Source organism: Saimiri boliviensis, chromosome 2, assembly GCF_048565385.1.
Source record: "Saimiri boliviensis isolate mSaiBol1 chromosome 2, mSaiBol1.pri, whole genome shotgun sequence".
NCBI lineage: Eukaryota > Metazoa > Chordata > Mammalia > Primates > Cebidae > Saimiri > Saimiri boliviensis.
In genome coordinates, this window is record NC_133450.1 from 96,481,875 (window position 1) to 96,499,864 (window position 17,990).

At 42.2% G+C, this 17,990-nt stretch overlaps 1 protein-coding gene across 1 annotated transcript in view; it reads right to left on the bottom strand.

Annotated features, from left to right (window-relative positions):
• Positions 1 to 15,768, bottom strand: part of STYX (serine/threonine/tyrosine interacting protein) — a 39,643-nt gene extending 23,875 nt beyond the window's left edge. Inside the window, exons 1-4 of the mRNA XM_039469217.2 lie at positions 15,386 to 15,768; positions 9,911 to 9,943; positions 7,606 to 7,659; positions 2,010 to 2,107 (exon numbers count right to left, since the gene is read on the bottom strand). Coding sequence (XP_039325151.1) covers positions 2,010 to 2,107; positions 7,606 to 7,659; positions 9,911 to 9,943; positions 15,386 to 15,442 — 242 coding nt within the window. The 5' untranslated portion in view covers positions 15,443 to 15,768. The remainder of the gene's footprint in view (positions 1 to 2,009; positions 2,108 to 7,605; positions 7,660 to 9,910; positions 9,944 to 15,385) is intronic.
• Positions 15,769 to 17,990: the final 2,222 nt, after the last annotated feature.

A 17,990-nucleotide genomic window follows, 5' to 3' on the forward strand; every position in this document is an offset into this window, starting at 1 on the left:
CATTTTATAAATAAAGCAGAGCACTAAAATTTTTCTTCCTTTTTTTTTTTTTTGAGATGGAGTCTTGCTCTGTCCGCCCAGGCTGCGGTGCAGTGGTGCAATCTCGTCTCACTACAACCTCCACCTTCCAGGTTCAAGCGATTCTCCTGCCTGAGTCTCCCAAGCTACTGGGATTACAGGCATTTGCCACCACGCCCAGCTAATTTTTGTGTTTTTAATAGAGACAGGGTTTTGCCATGTTGGCCAGGCTGGTCTCAAACTGCTGACCCTCAGGTGATCTGCCGACCTCGGCCTCCCAAAGTGTTGGGATTACAGGGGTGAGCCACCTCACCCAGCCTAAAATAAAATTTTTAACATATATACTTTTACATAGATGTTCAAAGAAGCAGCTGCCTCCTAGGAGAGGAGTAAGATGGCTTGGGTTTAGAAGAGAAAGTAGAGTAACTTTCAATATACATTTACATATCCTTTCACTTTTGTACCATGCATAATATACTCTACTTTAAAAACAAAGTTAGGCCGGGCACGGTGGCTTACGCCTGTAATCCCAGCACTTTGGGAGGCCGAGGCGGGTGGATCACGAGGTCGAGAGATCGAGACCATCCTGGTCAACATGGTGAAACCCTGTCTCTACTAAAAATACAAAAAATTAGCTGGGCATGGGCTCGTGCCTGTAATCCCAGCTATTCAGGAGGATGAGGCAGGAGAATTGCCTGAACCCAGGAGGCGGAGGTTGCGGTGAGCCCAGATCGCGCCATTGCACTCCAGCCTGGGTAACAAGAGCGAAACTCCGTCTCAAAAAAAAAAAAAAAGAACAACAAATGAGATACCATTTTTACTCCATTAAACTTGGAGAAATTAAAAATGTTTTATAATTCTATCTTGGGAGATATCAAGCAGAGTCACTCTCATACACTTGATAGTGGCAATGTAAACTGATAACTCACTGCAAAGTAATCTGTGACATCTATCAAAATTTTAAATGTCCATAATCTTACATACAGCAATTCTACAAATTTGTCCTATCAATGTGCTCACTTACAAATTGAATATTATGTACAATGATAGTCACTATATGGTATACATATTAGTATAAGGCCAGAAACAATCTAAATGTCCAACAGACTGATTAAATTTTAGTATAACCATACAACGGATTACAATGCAACCTAAAAAGAATAAAGCAGTTAGATGTAAGTACTGGTAGGAACCAATCTCCAAAAAATATAAAGTAAAAAATAATTTTTAAAAAGTCAATGTAAAAAACAGAAGTTATCTATAAGAATATGTTCATAAATTTAACATAACACTGGAAAGCTACTCAATAAAGAGGTAACAGTAGATACTGGCTTCCCTTTTTCTATCCCCTACTCAATTCCCTTATCCCTCAAGAGATAAAATAATGTACACTGAAACCTACTTTTCAGTATATGTTATTTTTAAATTCTTTTTTTTTTTTTTTTTTTTTTTTTTTACTTTCCCGGAAACTTCTTGACAATATACATTCTTTTGAACCTTTAGAATCCTACATCTACATTATGGGCATAAATTATTTAAGTAGTTTAAGCAAGATTTATTTTTTAAAAACTAAGCCGGGCGCGGTGGCTCAAGCCTGTAATTCCAGCACTTTGGGAGGCCAAGGCGGGTGGATCACGAGGTCGAGAGATCGAGACCATCCTGGTCAACATGGTGAAACCCCGTCTCTACTAAAAATACAAAAAACTAGCTGGGCATGGTGGCGCGTGCCTGTAATCCCAGCTACCCAGGAGGCTGAGGCAGGAGAATTGCCTGAACCCAGGAGGCGGAGGTTGCGGTGAGCCGAGATCGCGCCATTGCACTCCAGCCTGGGTAACAAGAGCAAAACTCCGTCTCAAAAAAAAAAAAAAAAAAACAACTATGTACTGTGTGACCCATATTTACAAACTAGATAGGTACAGAAAAAACTGAACGTACAAAACCTGAAATGAAACTTCATTTAGTGTTTTACAAATTATAACAACATTTCTTACCTAAATAACTGTTGAAAGTTTGGTTTAATAAAGTTTGCTTCAATATTTTGTCGTATGCATATTATATGGGTTATTCCGTGTTTCTGCAGTATAGGTAGCTGTTTAAAAAAAAGCAAGGGGAGGGAGGACAGGGAAGATAAACATTTTAAAATACAAAACATCTTATTATAACACAGATGTTTGAAAATACATAGAACCCACATCTCTGCTTAAGTCCAGGGGATTAAAGCTAATTTTAGAATATACCTGAAGTGGGCAGCAAGAGATTTCAAAGATTCAAGTTAATACACTAATGTCCTAAAAAAGTTAACAGGGATATTTCATATCTATAATTTTAGAGCTTGATGTAAACTTTATGTAAGATATTTGGCATAGTGCCTGACACACAGAAGAAGTGTTTAATAAACAATAGTTATTATATATATTGACTGCAATCTTTATTCTTTAGAGGGAACTACTAAGACATAAACCAGTTACATTACAAATATTGGACATCACTGACCTAGTTAACAACAGTACCTGAGCCCAAATCTCTATAGACTACTCCTTGTCTCTCTCAGTATACTTTATGAGTCAGAATTAATTTACAGGCTTCACAAAATCTAATTAACCTTTCACCATTTAAAAATTCTCCTAAAGTAGAATCGTTTCAACCTGGGAGGCAGACGTTGCAGTGAGCTGAGATCATGCCACTGCACTCCAGCCTGGACAAGAGCGCAAGCCTGTTTCAAAAATAAAATTTAAAAATCTCCTAAAGTTAAAAATGGCAACTTCAATAACATCTTACTATATCCATTCAGGTTGAGTATCCCTTATCCAAAATGTTGGCCCCAAAATAGGACCAGAAGTGTTTCAGATTTCAGATTTTGAAGTATTTACATATATATACTAAGATGTCTTGGGGATAGGATCAGTTTAAACACAAAATTCATTTATGTTTCACACATAACATATGCATACATCTGGAAGGTAATTCCATACAGTCATTTTGTGCATGAAACAACATTTTGACTGTGACCTATTACACGGGGTCAGGTGTGAAATTCACTTGTGTTGTCATACTGACAACTCAAAAAGTTTCAGACTTTGGAGCATTTCACATTTTCAGATTAGGGATACTCAACCTGTAGTTGCTTTTGGTTCCGTATTTAACATGACCAATTCTAGAAATTACCAAATAATATTCATTTGCAAGTGATTTTAAGTTTAAGTAAGTTTAGAGGTTATTTTATTACCTAGAGCATTAAGTTTCATGAGAGAAAAGATTTTTGTTTGTTCACTGATACACAGTATGTGTAAAATGTATAATACAATTCACCTTAAGTATGGTGTTTGTATAACTAGTTAAGTTGTTCAATAATTATCTGTTCAATAAATGAACTAACAAGTCATGATAGCATATGAATCAGATAACCTTGAATTTTCTGATACCTTCAGTTTAAAATCCTATATATTTAATTCCCACTTTAAATCATACAAAACAGTAGCACTAATAATTCATGAGTAAAAAAAATAATAATTTATATGTGTTATGAACTAAATGTTTGCATCACCTCAAATCCATATGGTGAAATCCTTACCCCCAAGATGTGATGGTACGGTCTTTGGGAAGGAATCAATTTTAGATTGAGGTCATGAGGGTAGAAACCTCCACGAAAGGATTTATATCTTACGAGAAGAGACAAGAACTCGCTCTCTTGGCTGTGTGAGGATACAGTAAGAAGGCAGGAATCTGCAAGCCAGCAAGAGGGTCCTCACCAGAACCAGACCATGACTTCAGACTTCCCAGCCTCCAAAACTCAGAGAAATAGCTGTCTGTTGTTTAAGCCGCTCAGTCTACGATATTTTTTTAGAGCAGCCTGAGCTAAAACAATATAATTTGCAAGTTTTAAGTGTTAATTTCTGCAGCAAGTTTTATGTCAGCATAGATTAGAATTCAATTATCCTTGTATTTCTTGAGTATAACCTGAGTTACGGAAAGTGAGAAGCATTCAGTAAAATTAATAATTAACCAATGCTCTATATTGAGATTTATGCCAATTTTCACAAAGAATTCAACATTAAGTCCTTCATTTACACCTGATGATCTATGGTGGAGTTTTCTTATCTACTTTATGAATATGAGAAAGTACATGATGACACACATAATTATGGATAAAGATACTTTAACAAGCATTGAAGGCCCATTAGACTTCTACTAAGTAAAAATAAACAATCAAAATAGAGTCCTAATATAACAGCAAATATAATTATTCTGTAATTTTCAAAGGCAGAACTGCAATTACTTTGCACCAACCTAATATAAAGCAAATTATGACATTCAAAAACAGTAGAAAAACTTTTCAAAAAGAAAGTGTACTAGTTACAAAGCCCCTAAATTTGTCCCTTTTATTTAAACTGTATTTGAATTTAATAAAAGATATACTTAAGTATACTTAAGTAAACATGGCCAGGCATGGTGGGTCATGCCTGTAATGCCAGTGCTTTAGGAAGCCAAGGTGGGAGGATCACTTGAGGCCAGGAATTTGAGACCAGCCTGGATAACATAGCCAGACCCCATCTCTACAAAAACTTTAAGAATTAGCCAGGCATGGTGGTGCGTGCCTAGAGTCCCAGCTACTTGGGAGACTGAAGTGGGAAGACAGTTTGAGCCCAGGATTTCGAGGTTACAGTGAGCTATGACCAAGCGCAACTGTACTCCAGCCTGGATAACAGAGTAAGACCTTGCCCCTCTCTCCCACAAAATAATAACAACAATAAATGAGTGTTTAAAAAGGAGTTTATTGGGCCAGGTGCGGTGGCTCAAGCCTGTAATCCCAGCACTTTGGGAGGCCGAGGCAGGTGGATTGTGAGGTCAAGAGATCGAGACCATCCTGGTCAACATGGTGAAATCCCATCTCTACTAAAAATACAAAAATAGATAGCTAGGCATGGTGGTGCGTGCCTGTAATCCCAGCTACTCAGGAGGCTGAGGCAGGAGAATTGTCTGAACCCAGGAGGCGGAGGTTGCGGTGAGCTGAGTTCGCGCCATTGCACTCCAGCCTGGGTAACAAGAGTGAAACTCTGTCTCAAAAAAAAAAAAAGGAGTTTATTCATTTAGGTTTATCTTCATTAGTATTTTTTGTTTTTAGATAATGGTATGAAAAGAAATATGGGCTATAACATGGTTACTTAGGGTGGGAAATATAAAATACTGCCATAGAGGCTTTTTCTCTAATAAGACCATGATGGAATTTCAAGAAAAGAGATTTTGAAGAGCTAGACGTTTTTGTGTGTGTGTGTGTTTGTTTTGTGTGGCTCAGATTACAGACGTGTACTACCTGCCCAGCTAATTTTTGTATTTTTAGTAGAAGCAGGGTTTTGCCATGTTGGCCGGCTGGTCTTGAACTACTGGCCTCACGTGATTTGCCTTCCCAAGACTCCCATTGAGGAGACAGACTTTTAAACAAATAATGACATTTAATGTGATAAATACTGTACGTATATTTATAAGGTACAGTGAAACTTTTTTTTTTTTGAGACGGAGTTTCGCTCTTGTTACCCAGACTGGAGTGCAATGGCGCGATCTCGGCTACCGCAACTTCCGCCTCCTGGATTCAGGCAATTCTCCTGCCTCAGCCTCCTGAGTAGCTGGGATTACAGGCAAGCGCCACCATGCCCAGCTACTTTTTTTGTGTTTTCAGTAGAGACGGGGTTTCACCATGTTGACCAGGATGGTCTCGATCTCTCGACCTTGTGATCCACCCGCCTCGGCCTCCCAAAGTGCTGGGATTATAGGCTTGAGCCACCGTGCCCGGCAGTACTGTGGAATTTTTAAAAAGTAAATTATATAAAACCATCTTGAGCACTAGTACTTGGTGAATAGCAAATTATATGGACAATAACCTTGTTTATATCTGCCTTTTACAAAATAAATTACAGCTATGTCTACAGTTACTTGCCCTATCCTTTCCCTATAACTTACTTTTTTTTTTTTGAGACGGAGTTTCGCTCTTGTTACCCAGGCTGGAGTGCAATGGCAGGATCTCGGCTCACCGCAACCTCCGCCTCCTGGGTTCAGGCAATTCTCCTGCCTCAGCCTCCTGAGTAGCTGGGATTACAGGCACGCGCCACCACGCCCAGCTAGTTTTTTTGTATTTTTAGTAGAGACGGGGTTTCACCATGTTGACCAGGATGGTCTCGATCTCTCGACCTCGTGATCCACCCGCCTCGGCCTCCCAAAGTGCTGGGATTACAGGCTTGAGCCACTGCGCCCGGCCTGAACTTACTTTTATTAACTCCCTATCTTTCCAACTAAGGAGAGTCATCAAGATGACCAGGGTTTACTTTTACCCCTGTCTCAACAATGAAAACAACCTTCTAGTTTCAAAATGAATGACCTTTTAAAACTCCCACCCCGCTTAAATTCCTAAGAGTATCAAATTATATTACGGAGATATCAAATACAATTTTTTTTTTTTTTTTTTTTGAGATGGAGTTTCGCTCTTGTTATCCAGGCTGGAGTGCAATGGCACGGTCTCAGCTCACCACAACTTCCGCCTCCTGGGTTCAGGCAATTCTCCTACCTCAGCCTCCTGAGTAGCTGGGATTACAGGCACGCGCCACCATGCCCAGTTACTTTTTTGTATTTTTAGTAGAGATGGGGTTTCACCATGTTGGCCAGGATGGTCTCGATCTCTTGACCTCGTGATCCAACCGCCTCGGCCTCCCAAAGTGCTGGGATTACAGGCTTGAGCCACCGCGCCCGGCAAATACAATTTAACTATACTGACTTCTGAAGAGGCAAAGTATTGGGGAAAGACATTTGTATGTATTTCATGTTGTAAGTCAAAGAGAATTAGTAGCATTGAATCTTTAGATGTGGCAAGAACATTGATATATTTATTAAAATGAGATCTACCTATTTTAACTTCAACTGAGTTAAGTCCATTAAAGTTTGACTATGTAGAATACAGACTGAATATCCCCTATCTAAAATGCCTGGGACCAGAAGTATTTCAGAGTTTGGATTTTTTTTGTTTGTTTTGTGTATTTGCATTATACTTACTGGATGAGCATCCCTAATCCAAATATCTGAAATCTGAAATACTCCAATGAGGATTTCCTTCGAGTGACATATTGGTGCTCAAAAGTTTCAAATTTCAGATCAGGAATACCAGTCAGACCTCCAAAGTCTGGCTGGCAAACAGAACTAAGGTGAATCACTTTCAGTTTATACAAACAGTCTTACCCTTGATAAGGAAGGCTTAACTAAACATTGAAATTCCTTATTTTGGGCTTTATATCTCATATTGTTCTGAAGCTATATTAGCAATTACAGATGTCTAATATTTTAGAGAATAAATAAGTTATTAACAGTCAACTGTTAGATAAATCTTTCAAAAATATGAATTTCATGAGAAAAAAACAAAAACTCTATGGTGAAACACTTGAGAACTACTGATCTAGTAAAATCAGGAAAGAGGAAGGTACTCCAGAGTGATAATTACTGATAACAGACAGTATTTGTTGATGCTCCCTAAAATAAAACTATTAGTAAAGAACTTACCCAAGAAAAGTTTGTTAATAAAAGTCTCTCTTGGTGAATCTAACATACCTTGCTTTTCATAGCAGATGAATATGGGCCTAAGAATAATCCAGGTAAAATTTCCTAGAAAAAAAAAATTGAGATATTTACTATCAGCAATTTAAATGTATAAAAATATGTACCACATAACTGAATTTGTGGGGTGTTTCCATAGTTGTTAAAATAATTTGCTTAAAGTTTGTTAATGGCCAGGTGCAGTGGCTCATGCCTGTAATCCCAGCACTTTGGGAGGCTCAGGTGGGCAGATCACAATGTCAAGAGATCATCCTGGACAACAGAGTAAAACCCCATTTCTACTAAAAATGCAAAAATTAGCTGGGAGTGGAGGCACACGCCTGTAGTCCCAGCTACTCAGGAGGCTGAGGCAGGAGAATCATTTGAACCCAGAAGACAGAGGTTGCAGTGAGCCAAGATCATGCCACTGCATTCCACCCTGGCAACAGAGCGAACCTCCATCTCAAAAAAAGGTTGGAATTAGTACATCGTAATGTTGCATTTTAGATTAATAAAATATTTTAAATTTTACTTCTATTTTCTGCTATAATCTAGAAATAAAATAGACATAAAGGAAATCATCCCTTTGGACCTACACAAAACCATATTTGGCCAAATCAAAAGCAGAACAAGATACAAGAAGATTGGAACTGTTATCTATTTTTTTTCATCTTTTTTTTTTCTTTTAAAAATAGAGATGAGGTCTCACTATGTTGCCCAGGCTGGTTAGGAACTCCTAGATGAAAGCAATCCTTCTGCCTCAGCCTCCCAAACTGCTGGAATTACAGACATGAACTCCCGTGCCCAACCTGAAACTATTATCTATAGTTAACAGAAGCAAATTCTTTTTTTTTTTTTTTTTTGAGACAGAGTTTTGCTCTTGTTACCCAGGCTGGAGTGCAATGGCGCGATCTCGGCTCACCGCAACCTCCGCCTCCCGGGTTCAGGCAATTCTCCTGCCTCAGCCTCCTGAGTAGCTGGGATTACAGGCACGCGCCACCATGCTCAGCTGATTTTTTGTATTTTTAGTAGAGACGGGGTTTCACCATGTTGACCAGGTTGGTCTCGATCTCTTGACCTCGTGATCCACCCGCCTCGGCCTCCCAAAGTGCTGGGATTACAGGCTTGAGCCACCGCGCCCGGCCCAGAAGCAAATTCTTAATGTAACATTAGAAGTTCAAACTCAAATATGTGCCTGTTGACAAAGTTTCAACAATTTAAATATGTACCTTCCAGATGATGAATTCAAATTTATTCTATGTAAATTCAATATAGAAAGCTTTCAGTCCAGATCTGTCACACCCTAGATACTAATAGTAATTTTACAGTTCAGTTCTATGAGTCATAATTATTTGTATCTATGACTGATTTCTCACATTTAGTCATCTTTGCATTCCTCACAGCACCAAGTAAATGCCTCACAGGTACTCATATACTTTTTCAAAGTGAATTTTCATTAAAAGATCAAGAAACAGATTTTTAGGCCGGGCGCGGTGGCTCAAGCCTATAATCCCAGCACTTTGGGAGGCCGAGGCGGGTGGATCACAAGGTCGAGAGATCGAGACCAACCTGGTCAACATGGTGAAACCCCGTCTCTACTAAAAATACAAAAAATAGCTGGGCATGGTGGCACGTGCCTATAATCCCAGCTACTCAGGAGGCTGAGGCAGGAGAATTGCCTGAACCCAGGAGGCGGAGGTTGTGGTGAGCCGAGATCGCGCCATTGCACTCCAGCCTGGGTAACAAGAGCGAAACTCCGTCTCAAAAAAAAAAAAAAAAAAAAGAAACAGATTTTTAGAAGTCAAGGAATTCCCAGCAACAAGATACTGCTTAATCTTGGGGCAAACAGAGTTGACTGTAAATGGTACAAAATACAAAAGAAATGAACTGCTATGATGGTTAGTTATCATTTAATTCATTCCAAACTGAAAGTATTCCATTTGATCTTCTGAAAGACTTAATTATGGAAGCTGATTGAAAATCAGACACAAAATGAACAACACTTATTTGCTGTATAGTCAACCTCCTTATCTAGACAAAGAAAGCAAACTGCTTTCAAAAGGAATACAAAGATAGTATTCAATTTTCACGTGAGGAAAAAGAGACTCATTAAGCACATATACCTATTACTACGTTCCTCTTCCTAATCTCCCATCTTTTTAAGATCCAAGATGAACCTTAAATATTTAAAATAATTAATTATTTAAAATACATAATGATGAACCTACAGATCATGAATCAGCAGGTCTCAGATCCTGTAAACTAACTTTGTTTCTATGATAATAACAGGTTGGTTTGAACAAACAAAAGATTGCCATACCTGCATCTCTCGTCTCATAGGGTAGGTCCACTCCTTTAAAATGGGAGGAAAACAAAGAATAAAAGTAAATAACATTTAAAAAGTCACCCAATTAAAGGCTAAAGATGTGACATACAAGTAAGCAGATTTTTTAAAGTTACATTATTCTTTTAAGAACATTTTATAAAAATACCAGACTTGGCCGGGCGCGGTGGCTCAAGCCTGTAATCCCAGCACTTTGGGAGGCCGAGGCGGGTGGATCACGAGGTCGAGAGATCGAGACCATCCTGGTCAACATGGTGAAACCCTGTCTCTGCTAAAGGTGCAAAAAATTAGCTGGGCATGGTGGCGTGTGCCTGTAATCCCAGCTACTCAGGAGGCTGAGGCAGGAGAATTGCCTGAGCCCAGGAGGCGGAGGTTGCGGTGAGCCGAGATCGCGCCATTGCACTCCAGCCTGGGTAACAAGAGTGAAACTCCGTCTCAAAAAAAAAAAAAAAAAAAAAAAAATACCAGACTTGTGTGGCTTCACAAACATCTGAAAATTTAAGTGAACAAGAAACAAAGCTTAAGGCATTCTTCATATAACTGGGCTTCCAGAATTATGTTACTTCATATAATTGGTGAAATTGCTCACTAAAGAACCAAATAGATATTCCAGAAGATTCTTCCAAAAACTGATCTTCTAAGAGATGTCAGTAGATTTTTTGTTTCTCATTTTTTGTTTCTCAACTCTAATCAACTGACAGTGGATAACTAAAACATTGTGTGGTCCAAGATTCAGAAAGAGAGTGTCTGATTAACAAATAATATCTTCAATAGATAAAAGACGGAATGCTATGTGATGCATACTTGCCACCTCTGATCTAAAACGCCAAATGCTTATCAAAGAGCCTTTCCTACATCTTACTTGGCCTAACATTCTTATCTAGTTCAATTATTTTAACACATAATCACAAGACAGAGACTTCGCTTTGTTTTTGAAATGCAGACCAATATGAAGAAGTTGCAAAATAACACAAAATCCCAATGTTAAAAGACAAAAAATATTTTAAAAGTTAGAAAAAGATAAAAGTAATTATAGTGAACTGAAATGAAGAATCGAAATACAGTATAAAGCCAGGCTCTGTGGCTCATGCCTGTAATCCTAGCACTTTGGGATGCTGAGGCAGGCAGATTGCTTGAGGTTAGGAGTGTGATGAGACTAGCCTGGGCAACAGGGGAAACCCCTTCTCTACTAAAAATACAAAAAAAATTAGTTGGGCATGGTGGCGCCTGCCTGTAGTCCCAGCTACACAGGAGGCTGAGGCAGGAGAATCACTTGAACTTGGGCAGCAGAGATTATCATAAGCCGAGATCATGCCACTGCACTCCAGCCTGGGCAACCGAGTGAGACTTGGACTCAAAAAAAAAAAGGAAATATGGCCAGGCACGGTGGCTCACGCCTGTAATCCCAGCACTTTGGGAGGCCGAGGCGGGTGGATCACGAGGTCGAGAGATCAAGTCCATCCTGGTCAACATGGTGAAACCCCGTGTCTACTAAAAATACGAAAAATTAGCTGGGCATGGTGGCACGTGCCTGTAATCCCAGCTACTCATAAGGTTGAGGCAGGAGAACTGCCTGAACCCAGGAGGCGGAGGTTGCGGTGAGCTGAGATCGCGCCATTGTACTCCAGCCTGGGTAACAAGAGCAAAACTCCATCTCAAAAAAAAAAAAAAGGAAATATGTAATGAATTGGCTTTCAGCATACAATACTTACATCATTAGCCATTAGGCTTTAAGCATTACCTCTATCCCTATGATACAATATGAAATACATGGTCTTTCTCTACGCTTCCTGTCACAGGCCTCCTAGAACTCTTGAAATTTTCTGAGTAATAGGAGTATCTTTGGTTATTCATGAGCCACTTTTGATCAAACCTGATTATGCTAATGATGTGATTTCAGGTAGGGGACAGTCACCAGAAAGACCATGAGACTAAATGGTTGAACTCTCAGTCTTAACCACACACATCTATGGGAGGGGCTGGAGATGAAGTTCTATAAAAACTGTTTAATAAGATTTGTTGAGCTTCTGGATGAACATGCTGGAGGTGCCAGTGAGGCAGGTGAATAGGGTCTGGAGGCAGGGAACCTAAGGCTGTTTCACCCAGACGTCCCAGAACTAAATTGAAAGGAAAACCCTAACTTTCCACACCTAAGTAACAAAAGGACCAGATGCTACCAGATGCTACTCCCTTTGCAAACCTGCCACCTTTTCCCCATGGCAGATGGAAAACTGGCTGTTCTTAAGAAATCAGACTGATTGCCAGTGGAGCCTTTGTTTGCAATTTTATAACTTCACTCTAGTCTCTGAACGGTTGCTGTCTACAATCAAGAAGACTGATGAGGGGGGTGTCTTCCTTTGCATAGAAGTATAACTTTGTAACTTCACCCTTGACCAATTGCAAGCCACCACTTCATTTACATGAGGTGAGCAGGAAGTGGTCAATGGGAAACTTCTGGGGGTATTTGGACCCAAGAAGATTCTGTAAACTGAGTCTGCTCCAGCTGCTCCCATACTATGGAGTGTACTTTTGTTTTCAACAAATCCCTGCCTTTGTTCTTTTGTTGCTTCATTCTTTCTTTGCTTTGCTGGGCGTTTTGTGCAATTCTTTGTTTAAAACACCAAGAACCTGGACAACTTGCAGTCACAACCCTCTACCAGTGACACTGGGATGGTGGTGTACACTCCTTCTCCCATGCCTTGCCGTATTCATCTGTTCCTTCTGGCTGTTCACTGCATCTTTTGTAACATCCTTTAAATAAACCAGTAAATGTACTTCCCTGAGTCCTGTAAACCACTACAGCAAGTTAACTGAACCAAGGAAGGGGTAATGGGAACCATGATTTTCAGTTAGTCAAGAGTATAGTAGACAACCTACTACTTGTGATTACCATCTGAAGTTGGGGGCAGTCTTGTGGGACTGAGCCACTAATCTGTGGGATCTGACTAACTTCTGGTACTAATGTGTCAGCATTGAATTATGGGATATCCAGTTCATGCATGCTTGAATAATTGGTTGGTGTGGAAAAAAACCCACACATCTGGCAGCATAGAGTGTGTTTTCAACAGTCCCACACAGAAAAGACAGATAAATTCTTCTTTTTAGAGACAGTCTCACACTGTCACCTGGGCCGGCCTACAGTAGTGCAATCTTGGCTCACTGCAACTTCCGCCTCCCAGATTCAAGCAATTCTCCTAACTCAGTCTACCAAGTAGCCGGGATTACAGGTGCCCATCAAGCAATTCTCCTGCCTCAGTCTACCAAGTAGCTGGGATTACAGGTGCCCACCACCACACCTGGCTAATTTTTTTTTTTTCTGTATTTTTAGTAAAGACAGGGTTTCACTATGTTGGCCAGGCTGGTCTCCAATGCCCAACCTCGAGATCCACCCACCTGGGCCTCAAAAAATGTGTTGGGATTATAGGCATGAGCCACTGCACCTGGCCAGCTATATTCTTTTTAAATAATCAGTTTGGTGTACAAAGCTTTTTGTCCAGGCTCAGTGGCTCATGCCTGTAATCCCAGCACTTTGGGAGGCCAAGGGGGGCATATCACTTCAGGTCAGGTATTGGAGACCAGCCTGGCCAACATGGTGAAACCATCTCTACTAAAAATACAAAAATTAGCCAGGTGTGGTGGTGGGTGTCTGTAATCCCAGCTACTTGGGAGGCTGAGGAAGGAGAATCGTTTGAACCAGGGAGGTGGAGGTTGCAGTGAGCCAAGATCACGACATTGCACTCCAGCCTGGGCAACAAGAGCAAAACTCCATTGCAAAAATAAGTAAATAAACGCATACTCCTCATTCACATTATTGCATGTTAAGTATAAACTCATTTTAATAACCAGCCTAAATATGACCTCCTTTTTTCTTATTTAAGAGTATATTCTTGGGCCAGGTATGGTGGCTCACACCTGCAATCCCAACACTTTGGGAGGACAAGGCAGGAGGATCTTAAGGCCAACAGCTGGGGGCCAGCCTGAGCAACAAGCCCATCTCTACAAAAAAAGGGAAAAAAAAAAAAATTTACCCGGGCATGGTAGCTCCCGCCTGTAGTCCTAGCTACTGGGGAGGCTGAGGTGAAGGGATGGCTTGAGCATGGGAGGTTGATACTGCAGTGAGCCAAGATGGCACCACTGCACTCCATTTTGCAATGCCAATACCCAGTCACAAACAAAGTCCCTACTCTTAAAACAAATGTAACTGTCAAGCATCATTATCACAAGAGAGCCCTCCAAACAAAAATGTGAACCCCAAATGAAGATATTCAACAGAATATTAGGAATAAATTGGTCTCCTAAAAATAGGGCTTTAGCCGGGCGCGGTGGCTCAAGCCTGTAATCCCAGCACTTTGGGAGGCCGAGGCGGGTGGATCACCAGGTCGAGAGATCGAGACCATCCTGGTCAACATGGTGAAACCCCGTCTCTACTAAAAATACAAAAAATTAGCTGGGCATGGTGGCACGTGCCTGTAATCCCAGCTACTCAGGAGGCTGAGGCAGGAGAATTGCCTGAACCCAGGAGGCGGAGGTTGCGGTGAGCCGAGATCGCGCCATTGCACTCCAGCCTGGGTAACAAGAGCGGAACTCCGTCTCAAAAAAAAAAAAAAAAAAAAAGGGCTTTATTTTCCCAATTACTTTAAAGATATTTATAACTAGAGATTTTAGATGTTTTTTCTTAATCCTATTAAAGTATAGCTGAGATTCTTTGTCTTCTTAATTTAACCTCCAGAAAATTCTAATTTAGTAGTCTGCAATGCCGTCAGATGTTAAACTAGCAATAGCTGGAGAAAAAAAAATCCCAGTAAAAACAGCATGCAAGGATGTAAGGTGGAATAAAAATAACCACAAATTAGAAACCAGGAGAAAAGGTACATAGAATCTTAGTTTCAATATTAATTTTCCTCCAAAAAGGAAGATTTCTGATTAAAGTTCCCAGATTCAGATGAGCTAGCTTTGAGACACTTTACTGTGCAGGTCATAGCTTTGTCTAAAAACAAACAAGAAACTTTGGGGAACTTTTCGAAGGCGCGCTTTCAAACTTCAGGCGCCGGGTCTATTCCACATGTGGGGCCATGTGTCCCGCAAGTAAATCGTTTACACCACCGATATTCCTCAAATGGAGATTAAAACCAACTTCGCTCTCGTATTATTTTGACAATAAAAGAGGAATCTTACTCCAGGTCAGTCCTGGACGCCAAGCCTAAGGACTAAGGGATTGCTTTTCCTCTTCTCAAATTTAAGTACACCGGACGCTGCCCCTTCCCGAGGTCTGGAGAGAACGAAGAGCTCAGTCGGGACTGGCGCCGAACGCTCGGCCTCAGAGGTCCCGGGACGCCCACAGGAGGCAGGGCGCCCGCGAAGGTGGAGGCTGCGACGGTTGGGGCCTGGGGTCGCCCCTCGGCCGAAGCCACGAGGAGAGGCCTGTGCGTGGCAGCCACGGGGCCGACTTACCTCGGCGTCTTCTTTACACTGTGGAAGGGAAGGGAACTCCAGCTTCACGTCCTCCATGGTCCTGGCCCGCGGGCTGGTGGGTGGGGTAGGAGAGTGTTACCCGGCCGGCCGACGCTCGGGCTGGCTGCGGCGACGGAAGGAAGGAGGGCCGTGGAGCCGAGGGCTGACAGGAGGGCGGCGGGCTTACAACTAACACAGGCCAACTAGAGGCTCCCAGTGACTCCAGCGGTGGCGGCGACGAAAATGGGGAAGAGGAGGGTCGGGCTTCTTATACCCGGCCGCCATGCCGCTGCCGTCTCCTTCCCCGCGAGTCTCCGCGCCCCTCACACCGCCCAGGATCCAGCACCGACACCAGCCCGACAACTGTCTCCCCGCCTCCCTCCTGCCCCTCCAACCGCGCCGCCTCAGCCAATCCCAGCCCACGCTCGCCTTTGGCCCGCCCTCCGCCGCCGCCAGGTGTCAGCGCGCCACCGCCCTGCTCCGCCCCTTCGTGAGAGCGCAGACGCAGTTGTGGGGGGTGGGGGAGAGTGGCGCCTCGGGGGCGGGGCCTGGGAGGCAGCTAGGCCACAGCGCACCCGGCGTTGGGGAGGCGGGGCTGCGGTGGAACAGGACGAGTGAAGGTCCTGGGAAAGGCAGTGGGTAGGTCCAAGCCAGCTATGCCCTTTCCAAACAGGACGTAGAGCCTTTCTTTAATACAAGACCAAACAGCGAGGGCCAGGGTCAGTTAGTGGCTCACGCCTGTAATCCCAGCACTTTGGAAGCCTCAAGCAGGCAGATTACTTGAGGTCGGGAGTTCGAGACCAGCTTGACCAACATGGAGAAACTCCGACTGAAAAAAAAAAAAAATGGTGGCATATGCCTGTACTCACCAGACAGTGGCGTCCGAAAGGAAAGCTATAATTTCTCCCCTCTCAAATTTCTGTGCAATCTATGCTGAGGTTATAACCAAATGACTAATAAGTGAAGAGTTTAGTTTAAAATCACGTGGTGCCACACAGAAAATGAAACCCCCATCATTTTTAGGCAAAGAATTAAACGACTCAATACTTTAAAAATCTCTCAAACTAGGGCCGGTCGCGGTGGGTCATGCCTGTAATGCCAGCCTTTGGGAGGCCGAGGTGGGTGGATCACTAGGTCAGGGTATCAAGACCATCCTGGCTAACACGGTGAAACCTTGTCTCTACTAAAAATACAAAAATTTAGTCGGGCGTGTTGGCACACGCATTTAGTCCCAGCTACTCGGGAGGCTGAGGCAGGAGATTCGCTTGAACTCAGGAGGTGGAGGTTGCAGTGAGCCGAGATGGTGCCACTGCACTCCAGCCTGGGTGACAGAATGAGACTCCGTCACCAAAAAAAAAAGAGTACTTGAAAATACAACTCAGTTTAGATTACCTAGAAAATCTCAAGAAAGAATGGCAAGTAGAAAAGAATCAGAAAAAGAAAAAGATAGCTGACTCAGTATGTATATAATACTGTAAAGTTTCTTCCATTAATTCCGTTTATTAACATTTAAAATAAAATTAATAAACCACATGGCTTTCAATATCTTTTATTTATTTATTTATTTATTTATTTATTTATTTATTATTTTTAGACAGAGTCTAGCTCTGTCGCTAGGCTGTAGTACAATGGTAGGATCTCGGCTCGCTGCCAACCCCCGCCTTCCGGGTTCAAGCGATTCTCTTGCCTCAGCCTCCCGAGTAGCTGGGACTACAGGCACGCGCCATCACAGCCCAGCTAATTTTTGTATTTTAAGTAGAGACGGCGTTTCACCATGTTGGCCAGGATGGTCTCGATCTCTTGATCTCGTTATTCACCTGCCTCGGCCCCCCAATGTGCTGGGATTACAGGCGTGAGCTACTGCGCCCAGCCGGCTTTCCTTATCTTTTAAAGGGAGTTTGCCAGCCTGGGCAAAATAGTAAGCCTTCGTCTCTAAAAAACAATCTTTTTAAATTACCTGGGCACAGTGTCATGTGCCTGTAAACCCACAATGAAAAGATTTGTACACCAAATTGATTCTTTAAAAGCAACCACCCACCAGGCCAGGCACAGTGGCTCATGCCTGTAATCCCAGCACTTTGGAAGGCTGAGGCAGGTGGATCACGCAGTCTAAAGATGGAGACTATGCTGGCCAATATGGTGAAACCCATCTCTACTAAAAATATAAAAATTGACTGGATGTGGAGGCGTGCGCTGGTAGTCACTGCTACTCGGGAGGCAAAGGCAGGTGAATCGCTTGAACCCAGGAAGCGGAGGTTGCAGTGAGCCGAGATGGCACCACCGCACTACTCCAGCCTGTCAACAGAGGGAAACTCAGTCTCAAAAAGCAAAGCAAAACCAAACCACCACCAGCACAAAAGTAAAATGCAATATAATTAACTAAAATGCAAACTATAAGTGAAAAGATCACAGAGATATTTGACCTAGACCTCCCCATACATTCTATTTTTTTTTTTTTTTTTTTGAGACGGAGTTTTGCTCGTTACCGAGGCTGGAGTGCAATGGCGCGATCTCGGCTCACCGCAACCTCCGCCTCCTGGGCTCAAGCAATTCTCCTGCCTCCGCCTCCTAAGTAGCTGGGATTACAGGCACGCGCCACCACGCC